General features: G+C 38.6%; 3 protein-coding genes across 7 annotated transcripts; 2 read left to right on the top strand and 1 right to left on the bottom strand.

Moving 5' to 3' along the window:
* Window positions 1–1,835: 1,835 nt before the first annotated feature.
* On the bottom strand, window positions 1,836–5,874 carry LOC103710695. Its single transcript, XM_008796553.3, has 2 exons — window positions 5,649–5,874; window positions 1,836–3,180 (listed from the first exon to the last, which is right to left on the bottom strand). Exon 2 carries the CDS (start codon window positions 2,770–2,772, stop codon window positions 2,101–2,103), a length of 672 nt encoding a protein of 223 aa, XP_008794775.1. The 5' UTR covers window positions 2,773–3,180; window positions 5,649–5,874; the 3' UTR covers window positions 1,836–2,100.
* A 1,864-nt stretch (window positions 5,875–7,738) lies between these two features.
* LOC103710694 lies at window positions 7,739–19,529 on the top strand. Of its 5 annotated transcripts, none has more exons than XR_005506845.1 (7): window positions 7,739–8,160; window positions 9,922–10,183; window positions 13,158–13,225; window positions 17,615–17,919; window positions 18,093–18,273; window positions 19,147–19,268; window positions 19,394–19,529. XR_005506845.1 is itself a non-coding variant. In XM_039115538.1 (5 exons), the coding sequence occupies exons 1-5, from the start codon at window positions 8,026–8,028 to the stop codon at window positions 18,151–18,153; spliced, it is 831 nt and encodes a 276-aa protein (XP_038971466.1). In that variant the 5' UTR covers window positions 7,739–8,025; the 3' UTR covers window positions 18,154–19,327. The 5 variants fall into 5 exon arrangements, 1 of the variants encoding a protein (XP_038971466.1); XR_005506844.1 differs by having other exon boundaries at window positions 19,003–19,268; XR_005506843.1 differs by having other exon boundaries at window positions 18,854–19,268.
* Window positions 19,530–22,962: 3,433 nt separating this feature from the next.
* Window positions 22,963–25,939, top strand: LOC103710736 (probable receptor-like protein kinase At5g24010; the record flags this gene model as incomplete). Its single annotated transcript, XM_008796617.4, is given in 3 exon segments — window positions 22,963–23,187; window positions 23,190–25,293; window positions 25,296–25,939. Coding segments are annotated over 3 exon segments (2,478 nt in total), but the record flags the coding sequence as incomplete, so codon positions are not given.
* Window positions 25,940–26,501: the final 562 nt, after the last annotated feature.

Here is a 26,501-nt window from a genome sequence, read left to right as displayed (position 1 = left end):
TATGTTGATTCAGCTCCACTCAAACATAATATCATACAGCTATTCACTTAGGAGCAAAAGTTCTCACCCTTTATATATGCTATGCCAATTTTTTTTGCCAACTCCATAATCACTCAGAATATTATTATTATTATTATTAGGATTTTTTGTATGAATACCCTCATAAATATCGAATTTTGTATGAATATCTTTCTACAATTAATATTTACATGCATACCCCCATAAAACACTTGTTTTGCCATTCTGCCCTTTATTTTTATTTTTATTTTTGCATATGTACTTATGCTATCTAATGACGTTAAAAAATTAACGGTTTCTAATTAAAATGACTAAAATACCCTTAATGGGTAGACATGCAAATAGATCGCGATCCCAATAGCAAGGTAAGAAAACAGGGACAACAGCATAATTTTAAAATTTTATTTTATTTTTAATTAATATAAATATAATTTTTCTTAACACTGTTAGAACAATCGTTATATTACGGACATTTATACAATAATAGAGTTTTACGAAGGTATACATGTAAATATCAATTTTAGAAGAGTATCCATGCAAAATCTGATATTTAGTAGGGTATCTATGCAAAAAATCCTTATTATTATTTATCGGTATGCAGGGGCAAAGCGCTCCCCACAAACAGGCGTCGTGCTCAAAGCCTCAAAATCTTAAGCTAAAGGTGTTTTCACCGTTACTCTCATATATTCTTTCCTTTTTTTTTTAAGAAAAGGACTTGTCTTTTTATTTGATTATCTTATAAATTAAATGATTTTCCAGATATAAGTAATCAAATAATAAAGCATAGAATTATGAATAAAAATTAAATTGCATAACAAACAATTCAAGGCCATAACCATAGGGAGGAATCCTCATTTCTTCTACAAAAAGGTCCCAAGATAAACTTTAAATAATTGTCTGCACAGAAAGAAGATTCAAGGAACATCAAGCTTCTAGCAGATTTGTTTTCCATGCATATATAAATTCATGTTGAAAAGAATTATTTCTATATCACCCATCAGTAACACATGAAGCCAAGCTTGGATGTAAAAGATGGATAAAATTTACAGCAAAGGTGGAGGACCAATGTTAGTTTTAATCTACGATTTTGAGTTGATAGCTGATACATAAGCCCTCCACTAATTTAAGCAAACCATGAGCTTGCTGTTTTAAAGCAAATCATTAAGAATGTGGATACAACAACAATCGATATAGCTTGGTCTTACGAAAATCTAAAGACATGAATATGGGGACTAACAAACTTTGCCACCCATTGACATACTATGATAAGAATAGAACAAGTAATGAATAAAAAAAATTGCTTTGAGTTCATCATATTTATATAAAGACATGCAGAGATTGCATGTCTGCATTCTCTATTTAAGAATGAACATCATAAACCAAGGCACGATCGGAGATCATATACCAAATACGGGCAGGCATCCATGGAGTGTGGACATTGGTGTTTAGATTCCAAAGGCTTGATGAAGGACACGTCCTATAAAAGCATAATCCCAACAGCATCTGATTGACGTGTACCTAGAATCCGATCACTCCTCAAATGACTTATAAATCAAGGTATAACAAAGCTATCAAAATTAAAACAAGGGAGAACAAGGGTAACATATGAGTTACTTCAACAGCAATTTTTTCCACTAAATACAAGGACATAGAACTCCAGTAGCTGTATCACATAAAAACTCATACATGTATAACTGCGAGAGGTCATTGCATTTTAGATTTTCTCATCTTAGCAATCAAACCATGTACGTGGTAAGTGTCAGAATGCAGTATTCCTAAAATTCACCATAGAAACAAGAACTTCAAATGAGGATTAATTAACAAAACAAACAGCTTATAACGGACTGCATATGATATACCAATCTTATTGTTCAATAAGAAAACACAAGAAGCAGGTCTTTCCTCAGCGTTCTTAAACAGCAGACACGACAAACTCCTTCAGACACAGACACACCTTAACACAGACATTTCATAACAAGACAAGGATATAGCATCAGACCAGGAAGATATTTATCTCACTCAAAATGGATGAAAACTCATTTGGGACAACTATATACAAGTCCACATATAGCGCAGTTATAACTACCTGTAAAAACGAACTTTGTTACCCATGTTGCTGCCTCCCAGCATCCTATTGATGACAACAGTTGCCATTCCTTGACCAGCAAATTGTTCGTTATATGGATCCTCTGCAATTTGAAGTGATGAGACTGCCTGTGCTGCTATATGCCCCGCAGATAGATCTGCTCTTTGACATGCATCCTCATAATATGGTGTTTGGAGTTGTCTTGCATGCACCGCAGCAGGTGGCGACTGTCCAAGCACCCAATCATTCCACTTCCATTCAGGCCCATATGCATCAGTTGCCCATCCCAGTCCCCCAACAGAATATTTTGCAAAATTCTGATGACCCATGAAAAGGTCAAAATTGCTAGAGTAATCCCTAGGATTGTATCTTCTATTATTGTTCAGCACGAAATGACAGGATTCATCTTTATCTTCCCCTAGAAGGACATGCAGAGCAACAGCCTCAGCTATTGCAGCACCTTCCTCATCAAGCCGCTGTTGTTCTTCTTTCTTCTTCTGTTTCTTCTTCTCCAACTCAGAGCGTATGGCTGCTGAGGTTGCGAGCGCTTTCTCTAAGCGCCTCCTTTTCTTCTCAGCCTGCTTGAGGCGATCCACCTCATCTTTGGCCTGCTTTTTCTTCCCTTTCTTCAGGACTGCACCTTCTTGACCACATCCAACTTTCTCCATGATTGCCTATCTCTCTAATTACTGGTCTTAGCCTAATATCTTCAAAATGACTACTAACAAAATAGAACCACTTCCAATACCATCTTACCTAAACTTTCATAAGTTACTGAATTCTTCTTGAAAAAGGAACTACTGCAACAGTTACCACAATAACAATACTACACCCATTCAGGTCTGAAGGAGTATCTGATTTTGCGAACAATGCAATCCCAAAAGGAAATGACAGGAGAAAGCAGGAGAGAAATATGATAAGCCCTAACTAATGCTTCTCTTGTGGCTTTTCTCCCAGTCTTCTTGCAGCCCAGACCGCCGCCCATCTTAATAACACCAAAATGTACAAATACCAGATCTTAACAATAAGACGGCAAGGGTTAAATACTCAACTGAACAGCTCATATGGCTTTCCTACTGCATACAACCAAAAGAATGTAAACATCAAATCTCCAATGAATACAATCTTCCACATCACAAAATTTTCAATGAAGTAGCCTCATGTCATATTGTAAGTATAAAAGAAAGATATCTTCTTAAAATGATTGTCCTTCATATGCAAGCCATCAGGCCTACCAGACAAGCTAGGTCAAATAGATCGAGCTACTAATTTCACTTTCTTATCTCTGCTGTACAACAACTCTTACAAGTCAGACAAGCTAGGCTTGAGTTTTTATTTTAAAAAAATTCAAATCAACCAAAATTCCATCTGCCGTGACTTGAAATACTGGTCTTTGCTTCACCACTGTTAGATACAACAATGCATGCTTCAACTAGATGCATGAAGGGTTCATTTAACCAAGTTGAAATGAAAAACAAAAAAATAATTGTCTTAGAAACCTTAAGTTTAGCTTGAATATTGGGAATGGATTGCTCTGGGTTAATTAGATGAATTACTCAGGGAGCTAAGGAATATTTTATGCAAGCACGGTGAGCTCGGGGTTCCAAAAAAATATGAACAATTATTTGGTCCATCTTCTATGAAAGAATTCAAATATTGAGCTCATCACATTTGTAACCAATTAGTATCAACGCTAAAGGTCCATGCATCATAAGAGATATTATCGTAATTCACAAAAGCAACAATGTATATGTATCAACAATCAAGCATTAACATATTATTACGCTATTCTAATCATTGGGCAAAAAGCACCGAGAGGAGCTGGATAAAAAGGAGCAAAAAGAACATGGTAATCATAACAGAAAACATGGACCAACATCTTCCTCCCTAGGCTAATCCTAACCTCTTTTTAACATCATCCCAATCTATCTTTTCAACGCTGAAAATTAAAGGTGGTATTACTTCCTAAGACTCCACCTCCTTCCTACTAACCTTCTCTTCTGGGGCACAATAAGAAAAAAAAATCAACAATACAATACCAACTTCAATCCTACAAGTATAGAAGCAATGATGATGCATAAGATAATCATATGAGCACCAAACAAAGTTGTAGCTGAACTCATGAACAAAATCCACAATACAAAGGAAATTAATGAAAGACGAAACAGCCAAGAGAACCAACATAAAGAGACCAAGAACAATACAATCACTGAGATACCATGACGCACATAATGTCAACTTAAGATCAAAGAAAGGTATTATCAGACATGGACTCACATGATTATCGAACCAACCATGATTGACTAATGCCTATCCATGATTCCATCATGCATCAGCGTCAAGCAAAAGTAGAAAAGCATGTTCAATTCTATATATTGGGCATTCTTTTTAAATAACAGCTCCTAGAAGTTAGCCAAGCAAAGTAAATTTTGGCCTCGATTTATGACTCATTTTTCATTTGGAGACCAAATTGCAGTCACTGTTTGAGACCTAAAGTACTTGTTTCATCTTTATCCCACATGAAAATTTGGTGTGCCTCAGTAGGACACATCCTTTGAAGTTCTTGAAGCCCCTAAGAAATTCATGTTAACCGGTCTTATGGAGTGGAAATGCTGCAGAAAGACCATGTTGCAATGAATTTCTGCAAAAGCAATGATATCAGGTCCAACCCCTATTACCAGAAAAAGACTGAATACCGCTCTCATGCTGCATGGCATAAGGAAATGGATGTGATCCACAAGGTCAATGTGATTCATAATGGACTGTGGTATAAATACCAATTGCTAATTCATGCAAAGGGCCCAGATTTTTTTTTTTCTTGTTTTCAGGGTAACGGTTTGGGGCTTATAACATACTTTCTCCACTGCAATATTCACTTCAGTCCTTCACTTCCTTTGTTTTGCTTTTCTTTTCCCCACTGAATCAGTGGATCGGATCAAGCAAAATATTCTCTGACAAAATTTGGATTACTATATAGTTAGATAGTTAGTTTCTTAATTCTATGGTAAATTCCACATATGCTATTTTTCCTTACCCCTTCTCATTGAGCTTTTCCCACCAAAGCTTGAACCATGAACAAATATATAGGAATCCTCACTTTGTCCTGCTGACTTTAAATTAAATCCAAGTATACTTAATTCTTCAAGATCCCAACTTTAAGCACTGAATTTGTCTGAGCATCACAGTTTCCACATCGAATTGTTGTCAAAAATCTATTGCTCAAATATTTGACCTTCAAATCCTACCTTCACTCCTCTGCAATCTTCCAATTATCATCACAGGAACCAATTCTCCTAATTCCACTGAAAAACCTAGAATTCCTCCACTTGAAACATTAATTCAATAAACAGCACTCAAAAAGCACGGAAATAAAAACCCTAATCCGATCCGAATAACCCTAACACCCGCATAAAGTTCGAAAACTAACCCTCACAACAATAGGATCCAGATCTATCCACCATAATTAAGCGAAAATCAATCTTCCCCAACCCCAACAAAGCGGAAAAAATCTAAAAAAAGAGGAAGGTAGAGGATACTACCGTACCTGCCCAAATTGAAGAAGAAAAATTTGACGAATCCAAGCGTTCCCCGTGCTCATATCGAGAAGAGAAACCAAATGGGAGCGGAGACCGGAAGAGAGATCGAAGAGTATTCTCTTCGGCTTGGAGTCCTTGGATCTGATCCTGTCCTCAAAAATGCCATACAGAGATAGGTTTTCTAGAAACCGATCACATGCCAAGAGCGTGGGCGATGACGGGGGCTCGAAGGCACGATAAGGGTATTACGGTCATTTTCACTCTCTCAAACCTCCGAGCCAACCCACAAGTACCGTATATAAATGTTTATGCGTACGTGACGTTACGCACCGACCGATTCGATTGTTCCCAGTTGGAACGGCCGATCTTTATTGTACGTATATGAATAATTATGCGGCTGCGCCCCTCGTTTTTTTTTCCTTCGTTCCGTTCCGGTGCGGGACGGGTCGGACGGGTTTATGATCCGATGGAGTCATGTACCCCACCCACCATCACTCCGACCGCGTCTTGTGCTCCACTCAAGGGCATTGCCGGGACGAAGAGGGTCCCACCAAGGGGCATGTGGGAGGAGGGTGGACTACTTGAGAGAAAGGTTCCATGTCGCTACCAAGAGGCAGGGAAAAGTGTTTCCCTGATTTTTTTTTTAATTATTTTTACAAACTTACACTCTTGAAAATTAAAATAGATCGAGGTGTAAATTTTGGTTATAAGTAGGTATGGATCTAGAATACATACAGAATATGTATGCTTACCTAAAAAATAATGGAAAAGGAAAATAAAAAATAAAACTTTTTCATGAAAAAGAAGAAGTTTTGCAGAAAACTAATCATAATTTTTAAAATTATCTATTTCAATGAAATAGATAAATACTTTTTTAAAAAATTATATTTTTTAAGAAGTCTTTGCAACTAAATATATCCTTAGGAGGCTGATCGACAATAAAACTTATAGAGATTTAAAATCTATAGAGATTTAGAATATTTTCGTACTCGAAATCATAAAGCAGTCTCTTTCTATATAAATATATCTTCTCAGTCTTCGATCTTTATCCAAAGTAAAGCACGAAGTAATTTTATGGATTATTTTTAAATATCACATATTGATTGTTTTTTATTTGGTTGAGAATTAGGAAAGAGGAAGTTGGGCCAAAAACAAGATAAGGGAAGGATTTAAATCCAACTCATTAGTACAGAGATAGAGCTACTTTATCGGAGAACCCCGACAAATAGATATTTGATTAATAAATCTTGTGGCATCTGTCAAGACTTGAGAAATATTTTTTCTACTAGAAAGCATATCGGAGAAAAACCATAGCCATCCCTCTTTCATCAAATATTCTTCTTTCACACAAGGGATCAGGAGTTATATGTTTCATGCGCAAGAAGAATTCACCTTCCTTCATGGAAATTCACCATGGGATCATTCAATGATCGCTTTGAGATCACTCTAGGCTAATATTTGATAGAATTCAGAGTATTTTGAGATTTGTGCATTGGGTGATCTAATGGTGAATCATTCTCGCAAAAAATATCATCCCCTTTCTCACACAAGTGCCCAAAGGTGTGATGAAAAATCTCATCCATCAAACTTTGTTATCCTCTCCATCTCAGCATCGAATAATTGAATATCTTTTTTCAAGAGAAGATCACCAAGTATTAAATAATTGGAGACCTACTGTGGAAAAAAATATACATCATTATCCTAGAGCACAGCCGGCTACATCACTATCAAAAAGACGCCGACTTTTCTATGCTAAACCCACCTTCTCTCCTTTTCCTTTTCCATCGCCTTCGACAAGCTCTTCGTCGATAACGGCGACCTTGCGGCCATCCAAGTATCATGGTCAGACTCCGTCATGACCACCGTCGCCTCTCACGTTGCCCTCGAGACCTTGGCGAGTGCGTATGCTTTTGAGCTCTCCGCCGGTTCCTCCACGCAGTGCCTCTCAGCCTCAATTCGGTCAAGTGGCTCCCCTCATTACTAGAAAAACAAAAAGAAATTGCACGGGCCGTACGCAAGTGCGAGAATATTTAAAAATAAATAAAATAAATAAATAAATAAATAAATAAATAAATAAACGAAAACGGGAAATAAGCGGAGACCGAGAACGAAAAGTAGCAGCGGCCCGACGCTCCTCCAAGATCGAAATTTGTGGCCCGGCGGAGAGCGACAAAGAAGTTAAAAAAAAAAAGGGAAGAAAAGCGAACGCTCGCAGCGGCGGTGGCGAGGGCGGAGGAGCGGAGGAGATTATCCCTTCCCCCAATCTCCATGGCTTAAACGCTCCACGAGAATCCTCATTCCCTAGAGAGAGAGAGAGAGAGAGAGAGAGGAGAGGGGAAGGGGGCCGAGGGTGGAGAGCGAGAGAGAGAGGGGGGGAGGGATAGGATGAAGGAGGTGGTGGTCCACATCTACGACGTGACGAACAGTGGCTCGGAGAAGACCAATAACACCATCGTCCAGATCAATCGAATCTTTAAGGACGGCATTGGCCTCGGTGGCATCTTCCACAGCGCCGTCCAGGTCTTTCCCTTTCTTTTTGCGTTTCTTTACTTAACTTTACCCTCCTTTCATCAAGAAATCATCAGTGGGTTGAACTAAGATCCTGCGTTTCCGTGCTATCTTCTTGATTTTGAGGTGAAGCAGACAAACGGAAATTTGGGTTTCTTTGCAAGAGAATTGCTTTACTTTTGTATAAAATCGAATGTTGAATCATTTTCCGGGAAAAAAAAATTGGATTTTAGAGTAGGGTTGGGGAGGTGGATGTTAAGTTTGGGAGGCGAAGACAATTTCGGAAAAGAATTAGTGCAGGAATGGACCACATTGTGTGCCATTTCAACGTCATGATTTTCTGTTGGCAGAGTGGAAATTGTGCGTGGGATTGCTCAACATGATTTGAGAGAGGTATGGTGGAAATAGAAAACAAGGTAGTAGTGCCATTTCTTGGCTCATGGTAGTGTATGTGTTTTAGGTTTTGGTATTGATTGTGTTTCAAACAAGCAAGTATCGCAGTCGAGCCCTTTGCCCCAGTGATAAACTATTGTTTGAATAGAAAAGGAGAAAAGGGTATGAGCCCTAAATTTTGGAGCAACACATAATCTGAGGAAGTTGAGGAGGCCGATTCTTAGAAGCATTCAACAGGAGCAATAACGGTGGCATGGGTAAGTTCTGAAGGGAGGAACAGTAGGTTTTATGGCGCTCACAGCTAAAAATGATGTCACAGAGAATGGGAGCTAGGGATGGAATGAGTATCGGATATTGAGTGGGTTCCATGGCATTGTTTAGTCATCTATTTTACTAAGGTGCTAATGATTATTTTTTTTAAATTCTGGGCTTAGTCAAAATTGACGACGACTCTGTTAATGTTGAACTTTTGAGGCTACTGAAAGCCCAAGAAGTTTTCTTCTATGTATTCTTTCTAGGATTTTCATATTGTTTGGAGATAAAGTGTTTTTGAATTTTTGTGTCCGTTTCAAGATTCTCGCTTAAGAAATCTTGCCCAAAAGGGAATCAACATTGATTTTTGGTCTAGGTACAGCAAATATTCAAGTATTTAAATGCGGTCTATCTTTGTCCCTCTTATGTTTTCTGCTTGTTAAGGAACAGTTTTGGACTTTTTTGGCTTATGATATTGGGGTTTCACTTGGGAGCCCATTATTGGGAGAATACAAGTCAAAAAAAATTTCATCCTCTTTTTACAGATGCTCTGCTCAGATATACGGAAGAAGCGAAACATAATAGTTTTTTAATGCAGAAGTAGATACAGGAGGTGTATGGGGAATTAGGATAAATATTTGACAAAGAGACTCCTCGTTTGTTCAGGGATTGGCATTTTTAAGTGATTTTCTACTTTTCTTGGTGTTGATTATCAGTTTTGCTATTTTCTCATTAGCAACTTGGAAGTGACTTGTTTCCTTTATCTGTACTGTTTGATTTCAATTAAATATTTTTTGCTGCCATTTTTTTGTTATTTAGACCTTCATCTGTTATGTCTCAGATGTCTCTCTGATCTTTTGGAGCCGTCTTAAATGAATATATACCCTTCTTCTAATTCTAGCTATCTTCTATAAGGTCTACTAAAGTATCACCATTTTTTTATTAATTTATCACCTATTATTCTATCAGCTTATTGGTTTCTTTTAATTTTTGATACCTGTCAAGTTTCTTCATTTATGTTACTCCGTACTCTTTACAGCCCAACATATCAATCTATTCACTAAAGTCAGAGTAATTATCAAATTGCATATCTTTTTGGTAAATTTATGGTTATTTTTGTGTTGGCAGGTTTATGGAGATGAAGAATGGTCATTTGGGTTTTGTGAATACGGCAGTGGAGTTTTTAGCTGTCCACCTCGTAGAAATCCTATGTATACCTACCGTGAATCCATTGTCCTTGGAATGACAAACTGTTCTATTTTCATGGTAAATCAGATCTTGAGGGAGCTCAGCAGTGCATGGCCTGGAAGCTCATACGACCTGCTATCAAGAAACTGCAACCACTTTTGTGATGCTTTCTGTGAATTGCTTGCTGCACCAAAACTTCCAGGTGACTTTGGCATTGTTTAAACATCTGAATCTTTTCTAGGTGATTTCTGAAAGTTATATGCTTCCACATACTTATTATAGATGTTATACATTTTATGCATCTATGCAAAATTTCACGGTTTGAAACATTTGCAGAGACCTAATGCGTATACGCACATATTCCTCCAGTAACGAGATTCTACCACAGTTTGTGGCCTAGTTTAGATCATGAGCTGTTTTATGTATTTTTAAATTCTGTGCACTTCTCCTGTACAATGTGCTGTATGGATTAGCAGTTTTGTTCATCTCTCCTTTTCTCTCAAGTAATTGGCTCACCTTAACTTAATAGGAAGCAGATATCTTTTAGTACCTCTGCTTTTCCTTATTGATTCAGATAATATAATATTGACCATTGTGCTGCTGTATTCTTGATTTCCTTCCCTTTGTTATCCCTTAGTATGTGATAGTCATCAATTCTGCTGTCTATTGGAGCTTCAACTTTATTGATCTCTCTCTTTATCCCTCTGCTAGTTGCCTCGCCTTAGCTTCATAGGGAGCGATGATAGCATTCAATGCTTCTGCTTTCCTTATTTCAGCTAATATATCATTGACCATTGTGCTGCTGTAATATTGTTTTTTCTGCCCTTACCATGTGATAATTATCAATGCCACTGTCTATTGGAGCTTCATCTCCCCCACCCCCCTCTCTCTCTCTCTCAATTTCGCCTAGAAAATATCTTCTCACACAGCTCATGCATCTTTTTTTAGTTTAGAACTAGCTGATAACTGTTTGTTCATCAATATTCGAAATTTAAACATTGAAACCAAGTATCCTTTTAATTTTTTCTTAAAGATATTGCAACTCTGTCTGCCTTGATTTTGGGCAACGCTTGTTTGAGAGAGTATATATAGATTTGAAAGTTGGATTGTTAAGTGGCAGTTGCTCCCATCTCCATGTTGCTTTGCAGCTGGCTTATTTACCTTTAAAGATGATCTTCTTGCAAAAAAGAAAAAATGAAAGTGGATGACCAAGGTGATGCCTTCTGGGAGTGGGTCATATTTGATTATCCGTACAACATGGGAATATGTATGTCCTTTGCCAACTTCTTCAGATGTTATTCACAATGCGTGTCACTTTAAAAGGTAAATTTTATGATGGAAGAACTGAAAGCCGTGCTTTGATTTAACGTGTTGATTCACAAACATTATATGATTAGGAACTGCTAAGCTGATTGGCTTTTTAGATTAATAATTGGAGGTCTGCTTTAAAGTTATTTTTTTCATGGCATCTCAAGTTGTATTGTACTGTAGAATACAATACTTGATGCTTTTAGGACTTATTACAATGGTTTAGGTCCTGTTATCCTTGGGTTTCACTGGTCATGTTTTCTGACTTAGAGGCTGTTTGCATGCTGGAAGACATTATCCTGGGGATAAGATAGGACTGGCCAGACTTTCAGTTTGAAGAGGTAAAGCAAGAAAGGAGTTTAAGAGGAGCGATCAGCTGGATTAATCTTCTTCAACCTGATTTGGCAGGGCTAACATACTCCTTTCCCGAGGTGATCTACCTCATCTCCAAAAAATAGGAACATCTACCTCATCTCCAAAAAATAGGAACTAAGTGTTGTAAGGCTTCCCCGATGGCCGAGAAACTCTCCTCCTCCATCATATTTGCAAACCAATAATTACTGCCGAGAAGATCTACATCACCTAGTAGCATTAGTTAATAATTGCTGGTGCCTGTTCTCTTTTAAAAAACCTCTGAAACAAACATATCTACATATTGATCTGGTGAAACAGAGCCTGTTATATCTACTTCTTTTTGATGGGTTATGATAAATCTCATGCACGTATCCCTGGTTAGAGTGACAGAAGCTTAATAAAAACCTGAATGTAGACAGACGTCATTAACGCATTTGTAAGGTATTGGAGCTTCAAGTTAATCATTATACTTGCTTACAATCATATGTTCACAACTTGTGCATATAAGTAAGCAGCCAAGTTGCTGATTTAGTCTTGCAGAGCAAGAGTTAATTGGCGTCAATGACTGAAGAAGTTCATGGAAGTTAAAATGGGACAAATTTGGAAAGATTTAATTTTCATATTGACATGTCTCATTCCTTCCATACTTAAGTTGGGCGCTGGGACAAGGTTGTATTTGATTATAAATAGTTGACTTAGCATGAACTTCATATTTTGGGAGGTGATTAATGAGTTGGTATTGTTTATTGAGACACCTCCATATCCTGCATCATTAAATAGTAATGTGACATGATAATCCCCATCATAAGGAAATCTTTCTTGAAACTGTCTGATCCCTGTGAAGGTTACAGCATATTTTATTGATTGTGGCTTTATGTACATGAGGTGAAATACAATAGGGTGGTCTAAACTTCTCAGGTCATTATACTATTCACAAGCCTATGTAGGCTGATAACATTTACAAGAATGTAAGCCCAAATGTTCCTCCTATATTCAGTTAAAACCAAGACAAATAAGATAGATATGCGGGTATTGACCATTTCATCACGAGTTCTGAAGGGTGACAAGTTATCAGCTTCTGTAGCAAGAACAGATATTGGAGATACCCATCTAGAAGAAGTAAAGACTTGTATTAGAGGGTTAAAATTGTTTAATTGGATAAAGAAAATTCGGCTGGAGGTGGATTCATACTTTTCTGAGGAATGGATCAGATTGAATTTTTTATGTGCTGAGAGAAAGAAATTATTTATAAATAACTTATATATATTCGATTAAATTGGTCCCATAAGATAGTTTTGGCTGAAAATCTGAAACCAATCCCAATTTCAGATCATGTGTGGGCTGAGACTGAAACTTTTAACTTTGGTTTATTAGATTTTCTGATGAGTTCTTTGAACCATATCTATCAGTTTGGTCTCTTTGAAAATTATAGTTGAAAATCTAATGAGAGAGATCTAAGAGACATTGTTGCTGGACTTTTATTGGTCATGATCTTATACTCTGTAATTTTACAGGTTGGGTCAATCGGTTTGCCAATGCTGGTGATGCTGCAATGGAAGTTGCAGGAAATACAGCAATAAAGGTGGAGACTTCTTATTTTCTAGCTGATTTTTGCACTTATATGTGCATGCCCTTATTTGTTTATTTTTACTTTCTTCTGTTGTACTAGTATCATATGCTCTGTCATAAGTATGCCTACATCATCTGAAACCAGTGTTTAAACTAAAAATATTGTTAATGGATGAAACACTGAAAATTTTCTTTGAAATGTTCATTACTTTTCCATATAATAACAAGTGATTATGTCTCTTTAGTTCTTGGTACATATCGACGGTTTTTATACATGCACCCACTATGCAAGTACTTGCAGAATGTTGATATTTGTGCTGGTAAAGTATAAATTGAATTGTAAAGAAGCATGTTATGCTTCTTTATCCGTTGACACCAGCATTGCAAATTTATTAGTTTGCCATTCTATATCAGGAGACTGATTTTAGTTCGAGCCTAAGGAAAGATTGATCATTACACCAATACTAAAGTTGCATTCAACAAATTCCTTTTATGTCACATATATTTAGAAGATTTACTAGTATGTGCATTACTTATTTTGAGATGTTAATTAAAATCGGTATATCCTGCATAAGTGAAGGTATTAAGATTATAACGAGACTTGACTGAAAATTTATCTTGGGTGGACATTTTGTCAGAAATCATACTTTTCTTTATCCTGTTGTTTTACTTCTTTGAAACTAAGGTGGTAAGAGGTAGAAGGTACTTTCATTCCAATTCTGCTTGGTTGCCAAGCTAAACCCGTTTTTTTATATCAAGCGTAAGCTTAGAATTATGGCTCCAGAGCCAACTGAATACTAACTTGGTTCATGAAAGAAGTTTAAGCGAAGCTAGGATGGAGTCTGGTTTAGTTTATAACAGGAAATATAAAGGTATCAAAATCCAGAGCTACCATTGTTTTTTTATCTATGATATTTAGATATCGGTTTCGGAAATGTAGGTTACAAATCTTTTAGCTCAAGTTAGCCAATGGTGTGCATGCTTGCTTTAGGAACTGAGTCAAGTGAGAATAGGGTAGGTTCAGTTCATGCAGCTTGAATAAAATATTACATACATTTACTATTCTGTAAATAGTCATTAATTAGTAGTAAACTCTAGATACAACTTAGCTCATGATAGGGAATGAATGTCAAAATTCAAATACATCCTATACAATTTTTTGTTAATATGCTATTGGGCCATGGCATTTTAAATGTTGTTACACATCTTTGGACTTAACAGAAGCTTTATGTGTTTGAACCTAGCCTATAAAAAGCTCAAGAGACACTGATAGATTTGAGCTAAGCTGAATCATGAAATGTTCGAGCCTGTTCTGATGTACTTATTGATCTGCTCTCAAACTTCTGTAGGCATGCATCTGCCTTTTTTGCATGGGAGTTAGCATATGCCCTAGTAGCCTTCCACAGGACTTGAGCATACTGTTTTGTGACATCAAGGTTAAGGCAAAGCCCAGTATACAAGATCATTTTGAGCTGACTTGGAAAAGGGAAGGAACTCCTGTTTTCTCTCACGCTGGGAGATGCCAAGGCTTGATTGAGGTGGTTTGCAAATGAGACCATTACCCTTGTAGACATCTCTTGCGTACAAGAGAGTCTTGTATCCAGTGGACATGATGCTTTCTTACAAGTCTCTTTTCTTCAATAGACATAATATAAAAGCATCTAAATAAACATATAGCATCTTGTTATGTAGTGGAGAAGTAAATATAATCTTCAAAGGAGCTGTGTTCCCATCTGTAATAACTTTTCATTTAAGAGTCCTAATATTTTAGTAAAGGCCTTGCTCATAGTAAGATTTGGTGGGACAAATCATTTGGTGTATGACATCCTTCCACCGTGTAAATTCTATTGTCTTCTTTACTGAACTTGGCAATCTTGTCCTTAAATAGCCATAAAGTGTTTCTTCACTCTTATAGTTTCGCTTTCTGGAAGTTGCATCCTTTAGATAAAAATATCATGTGTAGGTTTGGACTCATCTTCAGCAAGCAAGGTGGTGTATGAGAATCTACTTCAAGGGATTTGCCACATTTGTCATGGCAAGGCTTTAAGCAGTTTATCTGGAACACAGTTGTAAGCCACCTTGCATATCTTTATCTTGGATGTGGTATGTAGTTCATATTCTTTTATCAATCCCTCTGGAGCCTTTCGAACACCATGAACTGTTGGGGCCAAAAATTGAGCATAATCATATCCACCTGCTTGATCTCAAGTGGCATTCACTTATCATTGGCCCATTGTTCTTCATCCTTTTGCAGCTCTTTCAAAATATGCCTTGGTAATGGCTGTTTTCCTTTTTCAATCATATGCAAAGCTGTTGGCTGCATGGATTTGGCTGCATGACTCACTAATTCTTTATGGATTTTGTGGAGTCAGTAGTTGACATTCCATAACAAAAGGTGCTAGAATGAGTGAACACATTGTTCAAAAAGTTGGAGCAAATTTGGGCACCTGGAGTGAACATTACCAAATCCTTGTTGTTGGGACTTACAATGTGCCTTAAGAATTACTTCAGGAGTGCATTATGTGCTTGCTCTTCTCTTTTATCAGATGGTGCTTGTAAAGAGTAGAAGCTAAAAAACTCTAACTAGAACCATGATTCTGCCTGTGGGTTTCACTTTTCTTCAAACATACAACTATAACTCAGATATAAGCCACTGGTTGCTGCTATATAGGAATTAAAAATCCTTAATGAAGAAACCTTGTTCATCTATATGGGATTGGTTTATGGATTTAAATGTATGATCCTTCAAAGGTTAAATGTTGCGACAAGTGGACAAATCTACCTTATGTGGTACTCAATTTAAGCTCATGCAACCAGAGATTAGATAATCATAATAATCATAAAATTTACATCTCATATTATTGGATGAAAGTCTATTATCTAAATCAAAATTTCAAAAGGGTTTCTGTGTTTAGGTTCTCATTTGTTTTAGAGGTTTGTCTTTGCCTTCTGACAATTGGAGCCCATCTCTTGGGTTCAACTTAACAACTCTACTACTGACTTTTACTGATGAGTAACCTTTTGGATGTATGTGTCCGTTTATGCATCTGCATGAGTTTTTTGTTCCTCATCTTTCACCATATTTTGACACATGCAATGTACATGAGAAGAATAATAAACAGTTATGATTTCATGGATGATTCTGTCTGTGACCTTAGATAGGGATATATGAAGGGTGATTGGTATTTATGGGAAAACTGAAAGGCTCACCCATCTGTATAAAATCATGTGTGAGGTAGACATCTCTTGTGACTTTGCTTTTGAAATCAGTAACCTTCTGGCACCTCGAAGTTCTGCTTGCCTTTCTCAAATGGTGATCAGATGAATAACCATTGAATGGCCAATCGACTTCTCCAAGTGGTTGTTTTTTATATAGTATAACATATGAATGCATAAAGCTCCTTCTTGGGTAGGATCCCTAAATGGGTGTTTGTTTTTGGAAAATCTACAAATGCTAATATCCCTAGGAAACATCTCTGCCATGGGATACTCTTTTCTCAAGGATGATTAGCCCATTGATTGTTTATCCTCTTTCCTTCTTTGTTTTGGTATTCTATCCGAAATGGAAACCAAGAACAAGACCTTTTGTTCTATTCTTTTCTCAATTTCAAAAGATTTCATGGGTGGCTAGAGGCCTCCAGTTCTATTGACCATAATTTGCTCTTGCGTGCACGGCTGGTATGTGGCTAGTGATGGTTGTATCTCTTGAATATGCAAGTCGAGTGAACTTGTGCACCACAAGATGCTTTAACTACTCAAGGGACATGTCAGAGTCATGCCTCCATTACCCAGGCACATTTAAGCTCTCTTTTAAGCCACCTCAGCTATTTATTTATTTGTTCATTCCTTCATTTGCTGTTCTAGCTTATTTCTGAATAGAACCTACATCATCCCCGAATATATCAGTATACATTATTTGCATAAACATTCTTGTCACATTTTCCATCTCTAGCATTGGTGAATGGCAAAACTTTTTCTAACCAAACCATGAGTATGTGTTTAGCTCACCATGAATAGAGTGTTGATACCTACATTCTTTCATTCCTAGCTTATTCCTCACCATAAATATATCAGTATACACCATTTGCTGTTCTAGCTTATTTCTGAATAAAACCTCCATCATCCCTGAATATATCAGTACATTTTATTTGCATAAACATTCTTGTCACATTTTCTGTCTCTAGCATTGGGGAATGGCAAAACTTTTTTTAACTAACCATGAGATGTGTGAAGTTCACCATGAATAGAGTGCTGATACCATTTTTGAAACTTACCTGATCTAGTAATGTATATGAGTAAAGCATAAAAGGATTTTTTTTTCTTTTTTTTTATTCTCTTTTTTCCCTGGTAGATTGAATTGGATGCTCAACCTTTTCTTTTCCCCTTCTCTTCTTGGATGCAGCTGAGACAAGTGAAAACAGAAGTTGCGAATGCTAGCAAATTGGCTTACAGATTCATTGCTGGTGTTGCCTCAAATACACCAGCCACACCTGAGACCCCAAGCAATTCAAGCAATGCAAATCCCCATTCCGAGAGCACATGGTTCGCTAATCTCATGAACAACATTGGTGCCAAACCATCAAGTAGTACTTTGGAGTACCCTGAGGACTCCTCATCCTCGGAATATGAAGAGTCTGAAGAGTCAGAAGATGAGCATCCACACCAGCGGGATGATGAACAAACGCAGCACAGCCTGAAGCATGACATGTGAGAAGAGAGTTTCACTGTGATGTGTATCAGCTATGAAAATTCATTAGAACCAAAACATATCACTTGTTTATTAAGATGAAAATGGTTTTACCTTTAAATTCATTTACATGACTCTGCAACCAAAAATACAGTTTTTCTAACAAACTACCTTAACACTGATTTACATTCAGATTCATCATTTCTGATGAGCATGTAGCAGTTGCAGCAAGGCCCTCAGAAGCATGGAGGTGATGGAGTGTACAGCTGTGGCGGCTATTTCTGGACTTTATCTGCCCCTGCTTTGGTATAGGCCTTTTACGAAAGCAGTGGCACGAACAGCAGTGACCTTGTTGCTCATGGTTCTAAATGGAGGTAAGCTGCGTCGAGTCTTGCTGTCTTTGGTAGTTTCTTCTACTTGGCTTTGCTGTTGTCTTTGTTATTGGTCGTTATATAGAGGTCTTAGAAGCAGGGATACAAGTTGTAGAAACAGGGGCTGGTTTGTATGAGAAAGGGGTGCTCTGGTAGTGGTTTTCTGGTGGGGAGGATGCCAGCAAATTTGGTCAGGTTGTCATGGATAGGTTCCATTTTGCTCTGATGAGGATGAACAAAATAGTGAGCCACCCTGATGATTCCGCATCCCTTATAAACAATCACAGGGCATGAATGGGTTTAAAATTCAGCGGTGTCTGGTAGGTATAATAGGTGTAATCAGTGAGAATTTTCATAGATTCTGCTCACAATTGGGGGTTGGATCTTGATTAGGAAGGATTTTTCTTATAATTTTTTTAATTAGCAAAGTGGTTTCTATCTTAGTAGGTTCGCTTGGGGAAAAAGGTTTCATCAATTGTCAATTGCTTTTCATGAATAACAACCTTTGTCATTCTGAGAAGCTAGAAGTAGATCTCTAACTTTATTTGCCAGTGGGTGGATTCAAGTTTCATGTCTCGTGCAGAAAAGCATTCCACTTAACATTTAAGTCATTGTTGGGGGAGGGTGGTGCCTTGTTGGACGTAGATCTATTTTGACATCATGATTTGAAGAGGAGGCTTGTGGTGTAATGTGTGGATGCAGCAGATGCTGATGGTGTTAGCTTTATTACAGGGATGATAACTGTGGCTTTTGGGGTGGTCTTGTTCATTTTGGCTCACCTACACATCTACACTTGTTGGTTTGTTGAACTGCTATGTTTCATGTTGGTTTTGCGCTTGCACTACATGTGAATGGACGAGACTCATCTCTTTGCAGAGGAGATTACAGGTGGCCAACTTGGTTATTTTTGGCATGTTAGGAGGGGCTGCTTCATCTGAACTTCTGGCAGGAGCTAGGAGTGAAGACTGAAATTAACTCTTCAATGAGAAACCAACCAGGTGCTAGTTTCTGAATAACTACTTCGAATGCATTTAATTCCAAGAGGTTATTTAGTTGAGAGGGGTGTAGTTTTTGCACTCATCCAATCATTTGATTGATCAATTTGCTGTTCATCATGTCTCAGGATGTGTGGGATGCATGGCAAAACAGGTATATATTTGACACACATGTCGCTTGTCTCTAGCACATGCAACTGGCTACATAGCATTGGACAATCAAATGGTCCAACAAGCATCAGACCTGGAGGATCCTAATTGTTTTCCCCGATCAAAAATTTGATCGAAATATTCTTGATGCAACGAACATGATCCAGAAGGAATCTTTCTTCTTTTCGATCAGATTAGAACAAAATAATAGCTTAAAAGAGTGCGTCGAGAGAAAGCTACATACCTTCGGGGCTGCTTCCCCGCCTGTACTGAGAATCTTAAAACCCTTGAGATCTGAAACCCAATGGATCAGACAGAAATTTACTAGCAAAATAAATCTTCATGAGGGGTTTAATCAGAATAACCAAACAGCATATGGTTTGGAGCCAAACATCTGGAACCAGGGTCAATGTTTGCACATGCAAAGCTGGAACCCACATGCCTTTTTCTCTCAGTGCTGTCCAAACCTATTCCAACACTAATTGAAGCTTTCTAGTTTCTACCATATCTCAAACTACATCTCTCCATTGTTTCATCTAATTCTATGCGAGAAGTCTAATCAGGAACTGACCTTGAGCTTTCTCCCACCCATCAAGCCATATATATAACAACCACACTTGTACATTATTTCCACACAACTCCTCTCCCTCTCTCTCTAATGGGGAATTCAAATCCTGACTCAAGTGGGGACTCTCTTTTGAGCGAGGGAGGGAGAAGGGGGACCAATGAGGGGAGGCATCAATACAAGAAGTGGAGCTGCTTGGGACCATCATTGATCCGAAGGATGATAGGGATCCTTCCAAGCAGATCAGAAGTTGCAGAGGAGGGAAGGCATGCCCCCATCTTTTCATAGATTGGCTTCTTAAGAAAATAGTCTGCTTCCATTGCTTACAAGTGTTTGTTTTTTTTTTTTTTAACTTACTTCACAATAAGGGTGTTATTAAGCATCAAATTTAGAATTGTGGATGCAATGAAGTTGTAGCTAACAATATTTCTGCAACTTAATGAATAGTTGGAGATGTTTGATTGGTGTCACTACAATCGTAACAACAATATTTTCCAAATTTTAGAAAGATATCAAATCATTCTTGGAATTTTCACTGGCTGCATGAACGCGCGCGCACACGCATACACGCAAAATGTTTATCTTCTTTAGATTTTAATGTAAATTTTTGTTCATAATCTCCACCAACAATGGTCTTTATCACCATCTGCAATAATTATTGCCACTCACTATTGCCAACTCATTATTATTCACCACCATTGATAATTTTCATTACTGCTCATCGCCATCGATGATCTCTATTATAGCCCACAATTGTTGGTGATGGCGGTGGACATCGTTGGTGCATATGTTTTAAAAAGATGATGAATAAATTAGGCGGCAACTGATGCATATTTTTTAAATTAGTTATTGACATATTTCGAGCAGTGATGCACATATTTTACAATAATCATGCAGATTTTTATAAATTACCAATATATATATTTCAAATAGGTGATCCACGCATATTTAACGTTAACACAGGACCACTTCAAACTCCAATGGACAGTGGGCTGGGTTTCACCTTAAGGCAAGGCACAATCTATGTCGCTTGAGCTTTCAAAGTAAATGTTAAAATCCAGTCAATAAACCGACGCCAGCCATCACTGAACCATTCCTAGTTCACCATCAAGACAGCACCATGTTAAAGAGTTATCTAAACGTTCAGTGGAACCCAGCAGGACTACTCTACGTCCCAACACTAGAGATCAGCTCGGCTTCACAAGTTGCATCCTTCCTCGTGACTTGGCAGTACCCACGTTAGAGCTTTATAAATTACCATTTTCATCAAAAAAAAAAAAACACACCTTGCCGGGCTCTTATATACGAGACATGTACTTGATGCCGACGACTATATTATTCTAGAGGGAGACTCAGTTTCGTTGATTGAGCGCTTATGGAAGAAGGGACGGGAGAAGGTTGAACACCTGCTCCTAAGTGATCCACGGCGAAAGCTACAGGAGTGCCGTGTTGCCTAGATCAGACACGTCTTTTGGGAGACGATCCAAGCTGTGGATTAAATTGCCTCATTTGTTGCTCATTATTTTGGAGATTGTCCGTGGAGTCAGTAATTTTTTATCTTTTCTGTTTTGAATAGTCTTCACTATGCTCATACCTGAGTGGCTGTGGTACCAAATAAAAAAAAAAATCACCTCCTCCCCCTGCCTTCTCTTGGAGCGGAGTAAACTTGGAGCCTATCAGTGCACGGATCCATCTGTCACCGACCGGGTGTCAGCATTTATGAAAGGAGCCAAGGTTCTGACGGCTCCCACATCATCCTCATCCCTTGGCTTGCTCTTGTTTTGGTGCTCACAAATAATGAGCCAAGGTGCAGAAAACATATGACATTATTTATATTGGTTCATACAGTGTTTAGAGTAAGCCATGCAAGAGTTAAAATAGAGGATATGTTTTAATCTTCATCAATGTTTCGTTTTCGAAAATTTGCCATCCAGTCAGCTTACCTTATTTGCTTGTGGACCAGTATGATTTCTATTCTTAAAAAGATTCCAAGAACTAATATAATTTTCATGATATATAATAAGTTTTTTGAGAAAATAATTTATGATATGATTTAGTTGAGATTATTGAAGATTGAACTCAAGTGGACCATTTTTTGACAGATTTTTGGAATAACTAATGAGGATCCGACACCTAATGTATTAAGCAAACAAAATAAAAAAAAATAAAAAAATTAAGAAAATTCATCGCACGTATTATGTCATTCACTTTGCTATGAATGGCTAGGATAATTGGAACGTTTTATAGACGTTAAGGCATTTGTAGATAGAATTTGAATAGTTGAGGTGGACTAAACTAATTTGATGCCGATGGTATAATATTTTATATTTCATCATACATATCTGTCGAAGCAATTTTGCGAATCGTTTAATTATTAAGAAAAAGCTAACAAACGCCATCTTGTGCTCCTTAAAGTGGTTGCTTTATGTGTATATCATGTATGATCACTTTTGCTCCCACAACTTACATAATTAAGAGCACATTTTTATTAAAGACAAATCATTGTAATTGAAAAAATATTGAATTAATAAATTTAGCTACATAGCACCTGTCTATATTAAAAACAAGAAAAGGACACTCATAATAACTTAAGCAAAATTTAGGGGTGTCAACTAGTCCACTAGAGTTGGTTATTTATAACTTGAGCTTGAGTTTCATGTGGTTCCAATTTTGGCATATATATATATATATATATATATATATATAAACTAAAATTACATCTAATTAATTTTATAAAACTTATATTTATAAAAATTTTAAATCAAAAGACTTTTTCCTAACTTACTTTTCCAAAAAGTTTGTAGTTCCACCTACATCCCTATCCCCCTTTCTCTTTCTATCCCTAAATTAAAAATTATTTAATTATTAGAGCAAAAATTCATACTCTCCAAGAATTTAAGCAGCACCCATAAAGGGAATCAAAGAAGCCTCATGATCATCACGTTAAAATATATAAAAAGAAAACAAATGGAGCCAACTCCTCCTCCACCTTCTTCTTCCTCCATTCTCTCTCCTAAACCCTCTCTAAATCCCTTCCTCCTCCTCTCTTTCTTTCCTCTACTCTCCCTCGCCGCCTTCATCCCCGCCGACAATTACCTCCTCGCCTGCGGCGCCGCCGCCTCTGTCGCTTCCGCCGACGGCCGCATCTTTCTCCCCGACTCCTCCGCTGCCCTCTCCGCCCGCAGCTCCTCCTCCCTCTCCTCCCCCTCCCCTCCCCCTCCTCCCCCCTCCTCCGCTCCGTCCGCCTCTTCCCCCGCCCCTCCTCCTACTCCTTCCCCCTCTCCCCGTCCTCCTGCGCCGCCGGCCTCCTCCTCCGCCTCCACTTCCTCCCCTTCCCCCATCCCTCCTTCAACCTTTCCGCCGCCCTCTTCTCCGTCTTCGTCGCCGGCTCCCCCCTCCTCCGCCGCTTCTCCGCCCCGTCCTCCCCCCTCCTCAAAGAATTCTTCCTCAAACCCGCCTCCTCCTCCCCCTCCCTCCTCCTCTCCTTCACCCCCTCGTCCCTCTCCTCCTTCGCCTTCGTCAACGCCATCGAGCTCTTCTCCGCCCCCGACAACCTTTTTTCCGATGCCGCCACCCCCATCCCCCTCTCCTCTTCTTCCCTTGCCGCCCGTCTCTCCCGCCACGCCCTCGAAACCCTCCACCGCATCAATGTCGGTGGCCCCACCGTCACCCCGACAAATGACACCCTCTGGAGAACCTGGAACCCCGACACCCAGTTCCTTGACACGCCGTCCCTCGCCGAAGTTGCTACCTTTAGCGGCCAAATCAACTACCCCGCTGGCGGCGCCACCCGGGAGATCGACCCCGAGACTGTCTACGGCACCGCTCGGGAGATGGACAAGGGTAGCTCATCCAATTCCTCGTCACCTTCGAATAGTTTTAACATCACCTGGACATTTCCTGTATCAAGTTCGATTCGTGGCTACCTTCTCCGTCTGCATTTCTGCGACATAGTTAGTAAAGCGCTGAATGAGCTCTACTTTGATGTGTATATCAATAGCTACTCTGCTCGCAAGGATTTAGACCTCTCTGCGCTGGCCGGCTTTACATTGGCTTCCCCTTACTACATGGACTTTGTTGTTATGAATTCGAATAATTCAGGGAGCATTCAGGTGAGTGTCGGGCCATCAGAGCTTCACCTCCCATGGAAGTCCAATGCCATACTGAATGGGGTGGAGATTCTGAAGATAAGAGGGCTTGTTTCCTTCCTGACGGAGGAGAAGAGGAAGAAGAATCTTGCAGTTGTGCTACTGTCAGTTCTTGGTAGCTTACTTTTGATCGGTGTTTTGATTGTGTTGATTGTGGTTACGTTGAGATGTAAGAGGCAAAAGAACGAGAGACCTGAATCGCAGGAGGCTGTGACTCGGTCTCCATTTCCTGTGCTCAGGGGGAGCTCGTATAGTAGACTGACAGAACTATCCAGTGCTTCGCCTGCTACAAATCTTAATCTTCGGCTGAAGATACCCGTCTCCGAGATTCTTTTGGCTACAAACAATTTCAATGAGAATGCTCAAATTGGGTCAGGTGGATTTGGGAAGGTCTATAAAGGGGTGCTCAGAGATGGCACCAAGGTTGCTGTGAAAAGGGGTGTGCATGGGTCTCAGCAGGGACTTGGGGAGTTCCAAACCGAGATTGTGGTTCTCTCCAAGATCAGGCATCGGCACCTTGTTTCGCTGATTGGTTTTTGCGAGGAGCAGTCAGAGATGATACTGGTCTATGAGTTTATGGAGAAGGGTCCGCTTAGAGAGCATCTGTACGGCTCAAGCCATCCATGTTTGTCATGGAAACAACGGCTTGAGATTTGTATCGGTGCTGCAAGGGGTCTCCATTACCTCCATACTGGTTGTGCTCTGGGAATCATTCATCGTGATGTCAAGTCTTCGAATATTTTGCTTGATGAAAACTATACTGCAAAGGTTGCTGATTTTGGTCTTTCGAAGTTAGGTTCTCAAATCAATCACCCTCATGTGAGCACTGGGGTCAAAGGAAGCTTTGGATATCTTGATCCTGAATATTTCAAGACGCAGCAGCTTACAGATAAGTCTGATGTGTATTCTATTGGTGTTGTTCTTCTTGAAGTCCTGTGTGCGAGACCTGTCATTGATCAATCCCTTCCATGGGAGCAGGTAAACTTAGCTGAGTGGGCTATGCTGTGGCAAAAGAAGGGGCAACTTGAGCGAGTCATCGATCCCTCACTGAAGGGAAAGATTGATCGTAGGTCACTCAGGAAATTCGGCGAGACCGTAGAGAAGTGTTTGGCTCAGTATGGAGTAGATAGGCCCGCGATGGGCAATGTACTCTGGAATTTGGAGTATGTTTACAACTTCATGAGAAAGCAATGCAGCGAGAGCAGTCTGGGGATAGCACAAATAGTTTTTTGCATGTTGTATCACCGAATGTTTTACAGGATCCCTCGAGCAGTATAACTGCTGGGAGAAATGATAGCATGGCAGAAGCAAGCTAAGGAAATTCAGAGGTGACAACAAGCAAGGTGTTCTCCTTTATGTTTATTGATGATGGAAGATAATCTTAAGACTCTTATGCTAATTATATTTCTGCCTGAAAGGAGATTTTCCAACTGAAAGTATTTGGAATGGTAGGTGAAGTTATTAAAGTGGAATTCTATCAAACTTTTTTCTACTTTTGTGCTAAGACTTTATCTGTTGTTCTGTATTACACCAGTTTATCAATAGGGGAAGTTTCAATTCTCAATTTGTATTTATTACGCATATCATTATTCTGTTGTGTTGCATGATCACTTCTTTTAAACAGAACCAAATCTGTAGTTTATGTTTAAGATGTATTCATTTAATTGTTGATATTGTATCTGGTCTAACACTGGAACGTGTATTGTTGTGTTTTTGATTTTGTTTTTTTTAGGAGGATTTGTAATAGTAAAAATGCGCGCAATGTCATCATGTACTATTTTACTTTGCCAGCAAAGTTCATTGATTCTGTTTGTCTTCAGCTTTATAAACCATTTCCGGTTATTGTTTGTTTTTATTTGCACAGAGTAAAATCTGCTCATATAGAACTTCTCAGCTTTTATAGGAAATATTTTTTTGTGAAGAAATATTGATATAAATATCATTTTAAACTTAATAATAAATCCTCAAGGTCATTAGTCTATTAATCAGGTTCAAAATATCTCTAACTAAAGAAACAAAAAAAAAATGAAGGTTAAGGTAATTCCTTGTAAGTATAGAAGTTTAAGCAAGTTGATCATATGTTGGTTATCGCTAATATGGTTTCAAATCCCGGTGGTACGTCCCACAAGACGCCAGGATGGTGTACCATCAGAAGTGTTGGATGAGACCGTCCTGTAATAATCTCAGTGTCCAGATTGGTTTGTCCCAGGACATCCCTATCCCTTGTGTTAGGAAGGGGCGGATGGCGGTGCATCCCGTTCCACAGGATTTACGAACCTTGACCATTAGTCCACTATGCACAAGGGGGATCTTAAAAACCATGCCTCTACAGCTTCAAAACTTTCTCATTGCCCATCAAAACTATAATTTTTA

The sequence above is a fragment of the Phoenix dactylifera genome, chromosome 18 (assembly GCF_009389715.1).
Source record: "Phoenix dactylifera cultivar Barhee BC4 chromosome 18, palm_55x_up_171113_PBpolish2nd_filt_p, whole genome shotgun sequence".
Taxonomy (NCBI): Eukaryota; Viridiplantae; Streptophyta; class Magnoliopsida; order Arecales; family Arecaceae; genus Phoenix; species Phoenix dactylifera.
The sequence above is the reverse complement of the archived record's forward strand: the minus strand, read 5'-3'. Positions and strand labels throughout refer to the sequence as shown.